Source organism: Calliopsis andreniformis, chromosome 3 (genome assembly GCF_051401765.1).
Source record: "Calliopsis andreniformis isolate RMS-2024a chromosome 3, iyCalAndr_principal, whole genome shotgun sequence".
Classification (NCBI taxonomy): Eukaryota; Metazoa; Arthropoda; class Insecta; order Hymenoptera; family Andrenidae; genus Calliopsis; species Calliopsis andreniformis.
This window is the reverse complement of record NC_135064.1, coordinates 23,881,210-23,899,663: the sequence shown is the minus strand read 5'-3', so window position 1 is coordinate 23,899,663 and position 18,454 is coordinate 23,881,210. Positions and strand designations below refer to the sequence as shown.

Below are 18,454 nucleotides of genomic sequence, written 5' to 3'. Positions count from 1 at the left end.
CGCAATCCGTACTTTCCTGTAATCAGTGCTGTGAGCTGCTTGAGATACAATGTTCTCTGAGAAGTTTTTGTCTAAATCTACATTCTTTGAAACAAATACTGTGTCTCTCAAATGAGAGAAGATTACTTCCTTCTCTTCATCTTTGTTAAATTTTCATTATCAGTCTTTTTGTTCCAAACACTGCAGCGACACAGGTATTAAGATTATTATTGTACTTAGAAATGAGCTTGGAAAAGCGTGATTCTTCAATATTCAAATGAGATATCTCTAACTGGAAGCAAGCTTTTTTTCCATCAAGTCGATTGTATTGAAAGATCTCGAATTTCTTGGAAAAGTTTCGCGGATTAATGAACCTAATCGAAGATTCCCCAGACACAAGAACCCAATTTCGCGGATAACGAATTCCATTTTCATTTTTCTCGAGAGAACTTTCCTGCCTCGAATTCCGTGGGTCGCGGGGCTATTGGAAAATTCCTAGAAGACGGAAACGAGGCCGCGGCGCCTTAAAAGGCTTCATCGACGTTCAATCTAACAGTGGAGGTGGTCAGAATTAACTGGAGGACCATCGTCGAACGCCTTCGGGTCATTTTCTTCTATCCGATCCACCGATGGGGAAATTCTCCTCGATTTAATAGTTCTACTTTTAATTCCTCGTTATATTGATGAGAACCTCTAGTTTTGTTCCTACTTTGCAGATGCAAGGAACATTTGGTTCCTTTAAGTAATATCGAAGGATTGGAGGAAATTCTATGCGAAACGTAATTCGAAAAGTTCATTCGAAGCTTCTAAAGTGTAGATCTGTGGCAGTCCTTTACTTCTATCGATATCTGGGAAACCCTACTGCAATTCTATGAGCAACATTTTCAAAGACTGGGATGCAATAATATCTGTCGTCATAAGCCAAATAGGTGTAAATTACATATTTTTATTTCCAACTTACATTATCTTATATCCTTAGTTTTCAGAAGGAAAGTACCAAATTTATCTGATTGTCAGATTATTTCAATTAAGGTATGAATTGAAATTCTTCAAAAATGTGACTCACCTCGTTTTACTTCACAGCCATAGATATATCACTAACAGAAAATTCAAACGTATTACACTTAGTAAGCAGTATTTTCCATGAAAAATTCCTTCCAATCACTGCAATTCTCTCCCGCGATTCAGAACCAAATTAAAGAAGATCCCATTAATCTGCAACTTAAACTCTCCCGGTGGGTTCAAAAGACCTCCCCGAGGAGATCCGCGAAAAGCCCCCAAAGAAAGTCCGACTATTTAATCAAGCCAAGCTATTTGACGTCGCTCATAGTCGTTGATTGGTTACACAGTCCCAAGCTTAACAGGATTAAGACCCGGAGATGTTTGAATCGGATTAAAGTCTGATTCTTGCACAGGTTCAAATCATCCGTGGAGCTCCACTTAGGGTTCCACTCGCTTTTCCTGAACATTGGTCTCACCGAAGCACGCGGACATTCCTTTCAAAGTGAGGAGAAAAAATTGACGCGCTCGCCACGAAAACGACGAATAGGTAACCAAGGGCAGAGAAAACGAATAAGGAATCGTCGACGAAACGATCTCTCGAAAGTGGCTCGGCGTAAGCCAGCGATTCGTTTTTATCAAACTTATGAAATTGTATTTATGCCAAGTAATATAGGCCACGAAGCATAGCACCATCAGCTTGAACGGGCGTAAAGTCGAGGAGGAACAATAAAAGACACGACGTTTGAGAAGAAATAGCCATTTATACGCGAGAGTCATTTCAGTCTGTTATTGAACTATATGGCAATATTTGGTCGCGATTGATACTGTATTTTCTGAAAACGGAGCAGTCGTTTTATTGCACCTTTGATATTCAGACGAATCGTTTGTGCGATTTTGTTTTTTTCTTTCTCTTGGGAACTGATATAAAAGAATTTTCCTTTTCAAAAGAAAGGATGGCCTCAGAAGAGTTTGAAAAAAATTGGAAAAAATTTCCTATTTTTCAAGTTCTAACTTTTCTTAATTTTTCGATTTTCAAGCAAATTGCTAACTCATCGAACACATTTCATCAAAATAAGTAATCGAAGACTTCACGACTTTAGCGAAAAATCAGCGTAAATAACTAATTCTTCAAAACTACCGAGCCCAAAATCCATCTTTCAGTTTTCAATTAAGCTATTCTCGTAAAAATCATAGCTTTCTCTTCCTGCTCACAGAAAACAAAGCAGTTGAAAAAAGCAATCGTAGACTATGGAATCGCGTATCAGCAATGAGAGCACAGGAAATCATTCGGTCAGCCGTAGAGGGACTCGTGGACTCTCATTTCCGGATCAGAGTGGTTGTTTTGGTCCTCTTTCTTCTCTGAATACGTGCCCTGTCGATTTGGATCAAAAACCTGTCAGATCTATACGAGTCAGCACACGATTCGGAGCTTTTACTCGATCACGAGTGGACCGAACACACAAGAGGGGTCGTTTAATTTCCATGGGGCAGCGCACGAGCATTCTAACAAACGTAAGATCGATCCTCTGGATCACGTGGATCGTACAAAATTCAATTATTGGACTAGTCGCGGGGTCGACAATTAATGGGAACGTTCCCTTCAAATAATTTGGGAATGACATTCCGGCGAATTTTTTGGGATATCGAGGAATTCCTTGAACCTTGATTAAAGTGTAAATTTGCTGGAATGTAAGTGGGAGTAAGGGAAACTGTATCATGTACGATATGAGCTGTATTATTAGAGGCGTTTTTATGAATGCTTCCTGACAAGGTATATATAGGAAAATGATACATTTCCTTCTTTCTATTTTAAATTTTATGGGGCTTGAAAATGAAATTTAATTACATTAAATTCATGACTGATGGATTCTTAATAAGCTGATTCTAGAATGGATACTACACTGATTACCATTCTCCACTGAAGTTTATTTTCCTTATTAACTTGACGGAAGTAATGTGGATTATCATATAAATAATTTGATGGATGCAAAAGTATGTTTAGCACACAGTAGAAACTTACCATTAACAATTTAATGAAATTATAAAATATTCCACATTTTTCCTCCTACTACCTCTTTCTCCTATTCATTTATTCCCGCTTGTTGATTCTCTCTTGAATAAGAAAGAAGTCTAACCCAAGAAAACTGCGAATCAACCGTGCTCTATCACGCACTGATTTGATTCTCAATAATACAAGCCAATGGTCTCGTGGATCTTTCTGACGAAGCACTTGTTCCCTAAATATGAACACACACTCACGATAGCATAAGTCTAGCGCCATGGAAACTGTGTCAGCGTTGACTCGGTGCGAGCACGGCTCGTACTAAGCCACGCAATCCGTTTGCTCCTGTTTTCCAGATAGCACCGGCGGCATGAACACAGGAGACTGGTTACGAAGTGCCATTCGCAGGGTGTCGCGCGATCTCGAACGATTCATCAAGATCGCGCCCGACAACTATCAAACTTTGTGTACGCAGCTGTATAGTGTATAGAGAAAAGAAGAACGAAGAAGAAGCCAGACGATCAACGAGAGCACGTGGAAAGAAAGACAGGACACAGTGACAATATAACAAGCCATATGTAACATACGCGGTAGAAGTGGACAGACATAGTGTACAGTTCGATAAGCGTGTGAGAAGTGACGTAAGAAAGGAGGACGGATCGACATGGAGAAGGTGGCCGTTGAACACAGTGCATCGAAGTATCGTTCGATTTTTCTGGCATCGAAGGCCTACCCGCGAAATGTCAAAGGGCCGTTCATGTTCCTTTTCGGGCCACATGGAAGATCGTAATTCCGTTTTCGTCCTTGTCGCACAATATGCGCGATGAGTCGGGCCGGGGATCATCGGCAGCCTAAATCGGATCGGATCGTGGAGGCTTAGGGGATACGAGTGACCCAGAGACAGCGTTATCGAAACGCAAACTTCATGAAAATGGACTCGACGAAGCTGGGCGGGCCAGCCCCAACCAGCCCAAGGGCTCATTCGCCAGCCCTGCCGGCGTACGGCGCCACCACCGCCGACGGCAACATCGACTACATAATCGGAGATTACATGGAGAGACTCGGCACGAGGCTGAACATACTCGAGACCGAGCTGAAGTACGCGTGGAGGGCGTTGGATCTCCTCAGTCAAGAGTACATTAAAATATGGGAGAGGCTGGAGAAGCTGGAGGGCCTCCTCTACGAGCAGCAAACGGTCATCAGTCAGCTGATCGAGTTCTACGCAGGCGGTGGCTCCCACGAAAACGCGAACGTGGTAGAGAACGCGTTGGCCAGTCAGCAGGTGCCCGTAGGAGAGCTGGACGCCATCGCGAAGAGCATAGGCGCCTCGATGACCATCGAGGAAACCAACGCGCTGAGGGAGAAACTGACTCAACAGGAGATGGCGAGGATGCACGGACTCACGCAGGACAGCTCCACCGCTGCTGCTGTCGTCACCGACATGCACAGGAACGTGAGGAACTTGGACACTCTGGAGACTCTCGCGGAAGAGAGTAATATTCCAGATGAGGCGTTCTATAGGAGCTTGAACAACGCGTACAGGGAGGACCTGATCTGCGGGGACACGTCCAGGCCGACGTCGCAGCTGGGGATGATCTGGGAGGAGGCTGAGGACGAGGATGTCAATGGGAAGAAAGAGGCGGAGACGAACATGTTCGAGAAACCCGCGGCGAAGGAGAAAGAATTGGAGGAGCTGACTCCTATGCCTACGAAAGAGGAGATCCAAGAGTCGGTGGCGAAGAAGGAGGACGAAGCAGATGAGGATGAAGGAGAGGTGTTCAGCGCGGCTGATTATAAGAGCTACCGAGGGAACACCCCTTGCGTCAGCGAGCAGGATCTCGCCCAGCTCTCAAGGCTCAGCTCTATCGACCAGGTCGCTCTGGAAAAGCTGCACGAGCTGGATAGACTGACCTCCAAGCTGCAGAAGGACTCCCAGAACCTGATAGAACTACAGTCGCGATTAGTAGAATCCCCAAAAGCACAATACAACTCGGAGGCTGAAGCAAAGCTGGCTGAAGAGGCGAGTAGCATAGACGAGCAACTTAGGAAGATCTACGCAGAGACTGACGTTGACAGTTGGACGTTCTCGAAGAGTCCCGGCTCCACTGGCAGGTCCATCTCTAGAGTTAGCACTGACAGTGGTTTGGCTACCGATGGTGACTTTACAACTAGGTCAATTTCGCCAAGACTGACATCCGCATCTAGAACCAACTTGGATTCTATCCCTACTACTTACACTCCTCCCAGGCTAGCCTACACTTCGGCTGTGCGAGAAAAGAGTCCTGAGCCTGTCATTCAGTTGCCCATAGATGTTGGTAGCTTCGCCAAGGGGTACGCAGAGAATAAGGAACTGACAGACTTAATGGTCGAAAGCTTTGCAGCTGTCACGTGCGCCTCTCCCACTATCTATAGTACTACCACTGATAAAGTGCCATCGCCTACCCTCTCCGCGGGTAGTGTCCACAGTGTCCACAGCGTGCATAGTGTACACAGCGTCCACAGTGTGCACAGCGTGCATAGTATTCGAACCAGACAAGACGGTTACTTCGGTAGCGCAGCGAGACTGAACTTAGAGTTCCAAGAAAGCAGAACACCACCCAGTCCCTCGCCAAGTTCACCGCCTCCCCCCGCTCCTCGAGACTCGGCGGAGACCTTCCTGATGCCAGGAGCGGACCAAAGGGAGCCTGATGTAAAGAGACCTCAGAGCCCCTCGTTCCTAAGGAACGCTGAAAAACTAGTAGCCCTGGAGCAAGGTCGACTAAGTCCACGAACCCCACACTCGCCTAAGTCGCCTCGGGTGTCGCCTAAGCACACTGCTAAACCTGGCAGTGTCGCCAACATCGTCGCGGCGAAGTCCGACTCCGGCCTATCGTCCATGAGCGGATGGAGCAGCTTGGATAAGTCACCGAGTTCTCCGAAGAGCTCGATCAGTAGGATGCTCACATCGTACTCAGTGGACCACGCCAGGACGACCCTAATTCCAAGCACCACGACAGTGAGGTCTGTCAGTCCGATACCACCCCTTCCGGAGACCACGACGACTATCATCACACAGGAACCTTTGTACGACACGCCTGAAGGCAGAGATGCCTTCGCAAGCGCTACCACCACAGTCACCAGTCACTCCTTCACCCCAACCATGAACCACCTGTCAGGATATGCTGTTATGAAGACACCCACAACCAAGGAAGATTACAACTTCGTGCCTCCACCGGCACCCATCGCGACCACCTGTCAGAGTCCTAAGAAACGAGGTCGTCAGCAGACCTTGCAGCATACCTACGACACAGTGGCACCTGGATGCACGATGGACTATATATACAGGTCGGAACAGCCGGCTATTTACTCTGTAGCTGGCAGCAATCGACAACAGGTGATTACCAGCGTCTATACCAGTGGTTCTGGGAGCTATGGTCCGAAGACTACCACTACGGGCTATTATCCAGATGCTATTGAGAAGTATAACAACTACCAAGATAGCTACAGTTCTGTGCAGTACACGGAGTCAGGTGGCATGGCGCATTTGAAGAAACCTTTAAGAGGCACTGCGTATGCAGATGGACTGACGAATCACGAAGCGTACAAAGCCGCGATGTATCGCACAATGTTCCCCACGGGGAACATCACCGATGCTTTATCTTACTATCCAACCAGCGCAAACTTGCCGCGGACGGAGACGAACGAGAACTCCTGGCTGAACTCAATGGAGGACCAGATACCCCATGACTCGACGTCCTCTAGTATCAGGTCGTTAACGTCCGACGGGAGCTACGCTCAGAGTCCCTACACTGATAGGAGGTACCCCCAGCCGCCGGCCTATCAAACACACCAGTACCACCACACCTACGCGAACCAGAACTATCCACAGGCCTATCAGCAACAGTACCAGCCATATAGCCAAAGACTGACTAGTTCCGAAAGCGCACAACTCGCTGATGGCTACCAGAGGCAATGGCAACGAGAGCATCAGTACATGCAAGACCACGAAGGCGGCAGAATCGATCAGACACAGCATCAGCAGGGCGAATACTACGACGCCTCGAGCGTCATAGTGTCTCAGTCAGGTTACATCAGCATCGCCACGAACCTGAAGGACCACGAGATGGAGAACGCGAAGGTGACGAAGAAGATCAGACGAGGCTCTTCACTGAAGAACGCCATGAGCTCCATGAGCAACTGGCTGCCAGATCTGCACCTCAGCAAGAGGCACAGGAGCCACTCTTTACCTGGCGGAGTAAGACGGGAGGACCTGGACATGCCCCAGGAACCGCAGCAGAGGATTCCACCTGACGTCAACGCGTCCAGGGGTCGCGGAAGAGGTCAAACCGCTAGGAAAAAGAAGAAACACACTCTAGTTTCCACAGTGTCTGGGATCCTTCAGAAAGCTAAGAGACGAAGTCATCAGTCGCAGTCCCTGTCCGACCCTGAACAATCTGAGACTGAATGGAGCAGCGGCAGGCAGAGTGGCTTGTCAGAGGACGAGGACAGCGTGATGTCCGACGTGAACCAAGAACCTCCCTTCTTTGCTAAGGTGAAAACCGCTAGTACGAAGCGGAAACAGATCTCACAGCCAGTTCCTCAACAGCAGCAACCACCACCACAACAGTTACCTCAACAGCAGAAGGATTATATCCAACAACAGCAGAACCTCCAACAACAGCAACAGGTCCTTCAGCAACAGATCCAGCAACACCAAGAACAGCTGCAACAGCAGGCTCTCCAGGACGGTTGGGGTAAAGAAAAGGAACTAAGGAAAGAAGATTACGATGCTTCCGAGCAGATGGGTGTCTTCGAAGAAGAAACTTCAGGGAAGAGCACTGGCTCTGGGTCCGGAGGCTCATCGATCTTCCAGACTGTAGGCGATATCAAACGATCTACTGGTAGCTCTGACGAAGCCCCCAATGAGAAGGCTCCCAAGCTTCCTCCAGTGACTCTGATAGGTGGCTCAAGTATGGAGTTCGCGGTGTCTAGAGCCCTGGGCAAGTATCGTCAGAGGCAATCGTCGACTGTGTCAGATGAGCAACCACCCAGCGAGGAGTCCAATAATGAGAAGAAGTCCGAGGAGGGAGCCGCCCCAACTCTGGAGACGAGCTTCGAGTATCCCGAGGACATGTCTGAGAAGAGCGAGAAGAGCGAGAAATCTAGCAGCACCAGATTGCCAGAATTAGTGACCAGCATATCAGAGGAAGCGCCCCCGTCAGAGGGGAGTCCTTCCGCCTCCAGCACGAGAGGTCAGCCGCCAACTACTCGATTCCTGCCGCGGCATCAGCAATCCCTCGAAATTCCTTGGGGAGGACGCGGCGAACTGGACGAGGACAATCGTAGCACGCATTCCTATCGAAGCACGTCGAGAGTCTCGTCCAGGCGGCAGAGCACAGAGGACTCGATCGATTCTGAGGACGAGTGGTACCGATACGAACTGAAGAAGCTGGAGGAACTTGAGAGGCAATCACAAATAGAGGTGGAAATGGGGGAGGTGCTGGTAGAGGAACCTGAAGAGACTGAGCCCTACCAACCCGACCAGGAGGTGAAGGAGAAGATGTCGTTCGTGCTTAAGGAACTGAAGATGAAGGCCAGTACGAAGATTAAGGAGCCAGTAAAGGAGGAGAAGGAAGAGATCAAAACTACTAGGATGAATGGAACTATTGGCAAGGAGAGGGACTGGTATCGCGATGAGAAACCGATTCCCAAGCGGAAGCCTGCGCCGAGTATCGAAGCAGAGTTCGCTAGAGTCACAGACTTCCGTACTTGGGAACAAGAAGAGAAAGCCAGGATAGAGAAACCTCCAGCTTCTACGGAGGGCTCCTCTGGCGAGACCTCGGGCCCCGACAGTCCAGTTCAGTCGATGGACGAAGAGGAAGAGGAGGAACTACCTAAGGACGTCGACGAGCAGCAGTCGAGACGCAGCTCTGCAGGCTCGACTCTTCGCCATGGTGAAAAGATCCACCCAGGATCGGAGCCCTTGTCTCGCGAGGGGAGCGTCAGCGTTCCTCCCAGCGAGGTCTCCGTCAGCATCCCAGGCGCCTGGGATTCCGAGAGCACCGCTCTCGAGGGCTTGGAACGCGACGGAGCTGGCAGCGCTGAAACAGCAACCACCGCGACTTTGAGTCTGCCGAAAATCAAAATCGATTCCTCGTCCTGCGGTAGCTCAGACACTACGCTCAAGGAGGGCCAGGTGAGTCCTGGCCCGCCTGGATCCAAGTGGAAGCTACTGAAGGCCTTAAAGGAACGGAAGGCCGAGGAGAAGCTGAAGGAGGTCGAGGAGGCCGCGAAGGAGACTACTATTACTCAGGGACCCACGGCAGTGAGTATCATGATCAAGTGAGGACACGAAAACCTTTGTAAGGCGTACTCGAGATTCGGGGGTTGGGTGAAATCGTAAGTCTGATTGATCTGCGGATCACGATTACTGCGCTTTTCATTAGTGTCCCATTTAGGCTTCCGCTGTTTCATAGTTTCGGCACCTTTGTAGACGAGGCGCTAGAAGATCAAGGGCGTTTCTTTTTAGAGGGACATTGAAAGAGTTTGTGTGAAGTAGGTGAAGCTCGGATATCTTTTTCTTCCATAAAGGAAAAATTATCAAAAGTATTAGCCTTCTTAATCCTCTACATCTCTTTTTCCGATGACCATTTAAATAAACTGCAAGTATACTATTTCACCGTAGCATTTCTAAGTGAGATAGATTCTGGCTGAAACGCAAACTTTTTCAATGTCATAGACATATAGGATTGATCTTAAGGGTTATGTCCCGCCTTTAATACCCTGCTTACCACCTAAGAGGACAGTAGTGTGAGTTCGCAGAGGTCTGAAAACCCCGAGATCGCTTAATCCTCCAGGAAGACTTAAGACGGGAAGGACAAACGTAGAAGCGGATTACGGGAATCACACACACCCTAGATCCTCAGAAACTTAAAAATTGCCCAAGGATGAACTCTCACTGCTCGACTCTTGAATTTCCCTCGCATAGGAGGGGAATTTTCTTTCCTTTCCGCTAGCTACCGAAGTCGCTTGGATTGAGTTCTCGCGAATTTCGGATTCGTTTGCGCCAGCGAGTATCGAGTACGCTGTACGCGAATGTATCGCCGATCCAAGAAACCTACGAATTTAAATATTGAGAACTGAGGCGTATAATTAGCATACGTTCGTATCGCGTCTCAATTAGCGCGTGCACCCAGTCAATACTAATTACAGTAAGAGACGGAAGTGAAGCTTTGCTGTCGAATTTACGCGAAATCACGTCGGAAGAGCGACGATGCACGGATTACGAGCTCAGAACACCTGAAATGATGGTACTAGTCAATTCAACAAGTGCAACGTCACTGACGCTTGGCCAAGCAATATATGTGTAGAGGTGTGGAGCGATCAAGCGTCGGTCGGTAATTATGATCGAGGACGATCGATTTCGAGAACCGCGAATCGTCTGCGAGACGAAGACATCGTCAGCGAGCGAGGTTTATCTAATAGGCCCTAGGCTAATATAATAATAATTAGATGGTGCTTTAATAATCGGTACGCTTTAAGGTAGTATTATTAAAAGCCGCGTGCCTGCGCGGTCTGGACATTGCGAAACGATGAACTATTGTTCGGTCAATTAATGGTTGTTGAATGTGTAGCGAAGAATAATCGTTTTTCACAGGTCTTTACCAGTGAGACGAATCAGTGGGTATTCTTTATAGTTCTGATTTTTGAACAGAGGAGAACGTAGAAATGTTGGGCAGGCTACGCGCAGACGATGAAAGGTAGTGGTTTAAAGGATGGTACAAAATTGACGTATCGAAATTTGCTTCCAAATGAAATTTGGCGAGCAGTACAAGTCGTATCACGGTTAAAACCGTCGCACATTTGGTGTTAATTAGCTAATTACTGAAAGTAGGCCTAAGTACGAAAGTGACGCGTCTCATTTTTCATTTAACTCTTAGCTGGCGACTCCATTGCATATGAAGAATAATTTAATGTACAGCAACTGTACAAGATTTCAGTTTATCCGCTTCTATGTGGACAAATTTGTTATTGAAGAAGCACTACGCCAGCTGAGGGTTAAAATTGCGTACTATAAATCTAAAATAATTTGAATTTAATCATTTTATATTTTCAAGTGCTATGTGACACGCACAAAATTGCACAACGTTGACAAAGTCTCCCGACGACTAAAAAAGACGATGGATTAAAGGCTAAGACAATGACAGGAAGCGAAACAAATCGCGCAGGCACAGCCGAGAATCTCGTTCATCGTGTGCCCATCGAAGTCAATAGCTTCCGAGAGATACACTCGCGAAACACTGTGAAATACGAGGAAAAGAACGCGTAAATGGATTCACTGACCACCGGAATTTCCGGCTAGCGGGAAACACGATGACATTTAGCCAGACGACGACAAATTTACGAAACTACCGCCAAACTCTGTGCCCATTTAGCACTCGAACATTTATCGATTGTTCGACAGCAATAAAAACAGCTATCAATGATGTAATTTTCATGCCATGAATTCGACTCGCGAATAACAGATGAATGAGTTTCAATTAATAAGCAGACAAATTTATGGGCAGTAGAAACGTATTTCATGGTTTATAAAACGTTTGAATTTGGAATTAATTGTGAGGAGTACCTAAATGGTTACTACAAAATTTTAAGTTCGTGTGTCTGTTTTATGTGGTGGAGATTTTCCTGCAGGTCTTACGAAACTATATTACTTTAGTTAATTTTGGAAAAAAAGAAAATCGAGTTACTAAAGTCCCCTTACTAGTGCTTACTGCCTCCTTGTACTTTAGTAGATATACAAATTCTCATAAATCATTCTCAAAAAAACAAAATGCGATCTTTTTCCTGACCATCGCTACTAAAACCGAAAACACAAAGAGTCATGCAATAATTTCTCCACCATTAAATTAACATAGTCGTTGCCCAAGCAACGATACACCAAAAAAATTGCACGGTTCGTGGAGTTAAAGAGTAATAAATTGCAGCTGAAACTGCAACAGTTTCCGAATCAGTTCCGCTTTTCAGCGGGTCCTCGTCGCGAAAAGGGTGAAGTCTCGGTCACGTGTTCCCCGCATATTAAAACGCAATGTATTCCGTTTCGTCGAGCATGAAAACGCGAAAGTCGATACCCCGCGGAATCGCGTGACGTATTATTACGTGGAGGGTACGCTGTACCACGTTAAACGCTTACTTCCGTTTAATTTTCCCCGCGAACGTAAACGAGGGGAAACGGAAAATAACCGCCTGACACGGTCCAACGCGTTCGCACTTTCGTTTCGATTAAATCGACAGAGCGCAACGAGCGGATTCATGCGGGACGTTTCACGCGGTCGGCTACTCGAAACGTTGGTTACGTCAAATCATCCTTTAGCAATTCCGTTTTCGCTGTTTCTTTACAGCTGCAAGCAGACCTCGAAACAGTTACACGAGCAACGGAGAACGATGAGAATAACGATTATAGTCACTGCATCTTGTAGTATTCGAAACTAGTGACACTATATACGCTCATAGAATGGTAGAGATTCACTGTAACGTCAAATGACTGACGTAAATCGTAGGTACAATCCTGGAGGTCTTACACATTGACTGAAGTAATACCTGATTGCCAAGAATAGCGTCACGAGAAAATTGCTATAAATTGGAGAGGCTACTTTCAATTTTTAATGATAATATTCTCTCTACCTCAGTGGAACATTTACACATCTTTTTACACTTTTTAAATCTGGTCTGCATCTTCTTACATAGCTCCCAGTAGCAGTAAATTCCAAACTAATCTTGCGAGTCGAGAAACTTAATACTGACTCTGTTCCAACTCGCTTCATTCCATTGAATCATCGTCATGCAACTCGCAACGGCCTCGGATCGATTAAGCACGATGGAATTCATTACCTCCTAATCAAGGTGTCATACCAGGCTCCAGGATATGTACGCGCGATGTAGCGTCGTCACGATGCTGAGAGCAACTCGCGTGCTAAGATTTTCCTCGTACTCATCGTCAGACGTGCATACCGTTTCTCGTAATCTCGAAACGATCGATCGCGTTCCGCGTACCGATAACCGTTCGGCATAACACAAACCCCACAATAGTTTCATAATCGAATGGATAAGCCGCAATCGTAGATACAAACACATATAGACACATACAGGTACTGCTATACACACAGAAACAATACGTACAGAGGTGAGAACCAGTCGCGCGGAGTGTAACATTAAAAATTTTATGGATTGGTACCTTTAGAATTGAGATACGAGACCCTTTTTATTTTTGAAGGTTGATAAGATGTTCTTAAAATAGAATTTTTTAATATTATTTCTAACATATGGATAGTTATATATAATTCCAATGAACTTTGAAAGGGAATACTAAACACAATCGCGAGTTATTCACTCGCGTCTGACAACATACAGAATTATTCTACTTGTGAGCTACCTAAGAAGGAAACATCTCATAAAATCTTCATCATTTCTCTAATTTTCTCACTAACCGCATGAACCTCGTTTCAAGATATTCTACAAACCTGAATATTAATGAAGAAAATTTATTAATTCTCCACGGAACAAACATACCTACTATGAAACAATTGCCTTCACGAAATGATGTCATTCCCAAAACTGAATCACCCGAAAAGCCACACATACTGAACTCTAAAGGTATTAACTCGTCAGATTCTTAATTTGACAACCCGTGCTCATGTAAACTCGGGTCATACACACGTCCAAAGTATATGCTTCCGTATCTAAAGACTTCGCAGGCGTATAATACTCCACTTAAGCTAGCAATTAATTATCGTGCGTATATCGGTGTTAGTGTTAGGGAAACCGTCATGGGGTAGTGTTGTACCTGCTCGCAATCCGGAAAACGGTTCCAGGCTAACGACACTCGATCGCGGAACTGTGGCTCGGGTCTGGCCAGGAACGACGCGTTTCACTTAATTGGTCGACCCTGGAGCACGTATCACGCTCGGTTGGCCGATCGATTCTTTCTCGTAATTGGCGATACGTGCCAGCTGCCTCTTTGCCGTTCGAGGCACGCGTCATCGGTGATGTCAATAACGGCTAAAAGTCGGGAACATTGTCGCAGATCTCGTTTCGAGACGAACATTCGAGGGGATGGCTTTTCTTAAGGCGACTGGTGTTCTTTACATGAGAGGGAAAAATTTGGACTTCGCTTTTGGGGTTTTGAAGGAAGAAGGGACATGGTAACTGGTTCTGGAGTTGTATTATATATTTAAGATTGATAAAATGTATTATGGAAGAGCTATAAGAGTGTTCGAGAGTCGAGGAGAGTTTAGAATTCAAAGAATTGCCAAGAGTCGAATGAAGTTCACTCTCGCTCTATCCAGGATATTGACGAAAACTGAGCACTTTTGACGTATAGGTGATCGACCCCCGAGCAATATGCTCGTTAAAATGTGGCATATTTGGCTATAAACCGTGTCAGATTTGGGAGAGGGACTAGGAAAACCACACTAAAAGCGTGTAGAAAATGTTTGACAGATTGCCAGCTATAAGCGAGAGTATTAGGGTGACCAACATGCCCATGATAAATATGAATGGCTGGGTTTTCCGTGACGTCAGCAGTTTCGTTCTCGCGAAATCTAGATGGCACTATAATTCATATTCACCTTCTTCTAGTGCTCCTATCATATGCAGATTTCATAGTTTCTCGTATATTCTTCTGAAATGATAATTAATGGGCTTTTCGTAATTATATAAATTTCTTCATGAACTTTGAACTTCATTTTAAACCTCGCACCCCAAGTAATTGGCATAATAATTTTACAAAGGACCTCTTTAATGAGCTCCAATCTTTTCTCAAAAGCATTCAAGAAGCAGTGTTGAACCTCTTAAATTACTTGATGAACAATCTTTACGTCACCGTCAATATCAGAAAATTTTCAATTAAGCCATCGTCTTCGCGCGTAACAGGCTATCAAAAACAACCCTTCCACTGGAATGAGAAAGGATGCGAAGAATGTCGATCGTCGACGCTGCAAAGTGTACCGTAGGAGCATCGTTGTTTTCCTTTTTCAATCATCGATCCTAGCATTCTCACGATCGCTAAACTTCACCCAACGCTGACTTCATGATTAATTGCTCTGGTAGAACTCGCAAACCTTCTTATTAAACTCGACTTTCTCACAATATTTTCCTTAGAGAACTGCAATTTATTTTCCCCTAATGCGTTCACGACTTCTTGCACAATTTCAAGTTAAATAGATTTCGACGCAGTTTCATTAATGTTTCTTTAATGCATTTTCTTGTGGACATTGACAGTGAATAATAGAACGCAAAGTATTTCCAATACATGCATTTTACAATCTTCTACCAGTTTCGTTACAAACAAGGGGCGTACAGTGTTTCGATATAAGCTTAATTTACATTCAGCTTCACTTCTACATTTAGACAAGCGATACAATTTTTGCAACATTATAAACAATATCAATTGAAAAGTAGTGAAAGGAAAATCTATGCTATTTCTTTTGCCAAAAAGTCAACAAGAATTTTATAGAAATATTGTCAGATATTGTGCAAATATTCCTAACTCACACATGAGTTATAGTACTCTGAATGTGTCAGGTTACAAACTCAGTACGAAGTTCCTTACATTTCACAAGATTCAGACTGACTTTAAGCCACAAGCTTGTATCGAAACAATATCGCACCTATTACTCTTCGGTTTTTACCGCAACAGCGAACGCGAAACCATGAAATGGCACACAGTGGTTAAAGCAGAAAGTTGACCCCAGTGCCAAACTTCATCGTCGATAAAAGCATCTTAAAAGGATATCGAAACAGGGAGCGCTACATTCTTCATAAACTCGGAACGAACTCGCTTATACGAGTGGCCGTAAAGCCGAACGGTTGCAATGAAAAGAAAGGCAAGCGTAAAAGAAGCCAATTCCCCAGTTGGTGTCGTGGGAAAAATTAAAAAAGAAGCCAATCTGCTTATTGCTAGGTAGTGACGGCAGAAAGTAAAAGATGCAATCGTACGCGTTAAACGAAATGATCCACGTGGCCTGCTCTTAAAGTTTTTTTTACGGGTACTCGCTCACTCTGGGAAAATAACGCGAATGGTTCGAGATTTCACGCGGATCATAACCTTCCTCATTCCTTCGTGTAATTCAACGAGATTGCGCTCGGACGTGCACACAGATGCTGTGCAGCGACACGTACCACTCGTATCGAATACTCTCCTCCCACGAAGATACATTTCCGGTATATTTTTTCATACTGCTGCAACAATACTAATTCTCCATATTCCTGACGCTTCAAAATACAAAACCAAATTTTGATTCTCACGATCTGCAGAGTGACTTGTTGATTATGAGCAACACATAAGTATCCTTTTTATTTGAGTTTCTTAAGCCGCCGAGTGGTTACTTCCAGTGAATTGAAAATGAGCACTAAGTGTTCCACTTTTTCATGATTCTAATGATAATTATATTTTTTGCTGAGATTTCCCACGTTGTTAGTGTCTCGTATGAACTATGCTTAAAGAGTTCAATTTTGAGGTATGAGACTTTCGGGACAAGTTTCTTTTACCAAAAAGAGTGTACTGTTTTTGTCGCAAATCTTCCAACACATCTGTTTCAAAATAGACAGCTGCTTAATTAACGACGGTTTAATTAATGAGCAAAATATAAGCGCGAGTCAAAGTGTCTTTTCATTGAAGTATTCCAAGCAAAAAGCGTCTCGCTTAACACGCGCACCGAAAATTGTCTTTTTATAAGTTCAAACGCGATTAATTTGACAGAGTAGATCGATGGCCTGTTTTTTGAAGCTGAAAGTTGTTTTTCGTGCAGAGTTTATAAGGAAATATCGGTTTTTCTTCCGCGAGGATAAGTAATTTAATGTGTCTCTGGACTTTTCATTAAATTTTATCCATTTAATGCTACATTGCTCCCGAGAATTGGGCTAACTCTTTTCGACGTACCTAATTGATCCAAATTTACAAAATGGAACCAACCCAGTCACGAGCGAGAGTGAAAGATTCCACGAAGTCTATTTTCGGCAATTCTCGATCAAGAATGTCCAGGCACAGTTTCGATGGCCTCAAATCGCCAGAAATTCGGTCAAGACTCGTAGGCGCGTATAAATCAATCACATCGCCAATGAATCGCCTCCAGCGGAGCGAGTAAAGAGAGTCGATTCGATTCCTACCAAGTGGAAAACACAGTTGCTATCCCTTCGCGATATCTCGAAACGTGGTTGAGCGAACAAGCCACCCAGACCAATTGTTTACCATTTCTCACTTTTATATGAAACGAATTAAGGAGCAAGTAGACAGGGGGTGGGTCGAATGAACGAAACCCCTCAGACTCGCGCCTAAGTTAACTGTGTATGTATATTATTACGATCATGGATATTGTATATGTATATTCACGGTGTCGTTGTGTCTAACACATTTTTAGCCGTCTTTCGTGGTCCACGACTGCGGTTGCTCATCAGCTGATCGGATTCTCGTATTCGTCGAACGAACTCAGACGTTAATGGAACCGAGAAAATTTAATGATTCGAGCTGCAAATGCATCAAATGCAATCTAAAACGCTCGATTGGTTCTTCTAGGCTGACGTCGATGCTCAAACCGATACTGCAGCCAAGTGAAAGATGATTCTCCAAATTGAAAGAGTAAAATTGTGTAGCCAGTATAGTTGGGATACTCGAGTGTCGTTCGACGATACGATTCTCCCGTTTCTACAAAAACTGAATGGCCCTGGTGCAGGGCTCGGGCTCTACACGGGAAGGGGATCATCTTTGAACTCTAAATCGGTGGTATCGCGTTACGTGCAGGTTCTTCGCGACGATCTCTTAAAGAGAGTCTCCTCAGGGATCAATGAAACAGAAAGACCGCGTCCACGTTGCTCGAAACGTTTGTTAAGCTGTACTCGTTAAACAAGTGGTAACGTCTTCCCTCGTGGGGCGTTAGCGTTTAGAAAAATCTCGATCTCTGAGGTGGAAGCAAGTGGACAGTTCCATGTCGAAAACGAGGAAAATTTAATGCCAGTAGTGCTGGAATTCGAGGCTACGTGAACTTTGAAAACCTGAGACTTAGCAGCTCGGTATTGTTGACTTTTCGATAGCTCCGATAGTTTAGTGTAGACAGTTATTTGAAGTCAGGAGTTTGCGGAAGTTCGTGAAACACTATTCCTGTATAGAAATTTTAAATTTGAATTGAAATTTATATAATTCCAATGGCCAGTTGTGGCTATAAACAAGTGATAGCTTTTAAAGAAATTTGGAGCTTCTAAAAGTATATAAGAAGACATGTTGATCCCCAAAAAAGTTAGGAACTTTAAAATTCTAATTCATAAAAAAACTTCGAAATTCTAATCTCTAATTTCTACTTTAATATAAGAAAAATCTGTAGACCCTAAAAAAAATGTACAACTTGCAAATTCTAATTTCTAGTTTCTACTTTAATATCCATAGGAAGCCCTATAAGCCCTACACGAGAATCAGAAGCAATCTCCAACAACTAGCAACGAGAA

At 44.7% G+C, this 18,454-nt stretch overlaps 1 protein-coding gene across 1 annotated transcript in view; it reads left to right on the top strand.

Moving 5' to 3' along the window:
- The first annotated feature begins 3,908 nt into the window (after nucleotides 1–3,908).
- Unc-13 (unc-13) overlaps nucleotides 3,909–18,454 on the top strand; it is an 87,881-nt gene continuing 73,335 nt past the window's right edge. Inside the window, exon 1 of the mRNA XM_076374896.1 lies at nucleotides 3,909–9,287. Coding sequence (XP_076231011.1) covers nucleotides 3,909–9,287 — 5,379 coding nt within the window. The remainder of the gene's footprint in view (nucleotides 9,288–18,454) is intronic.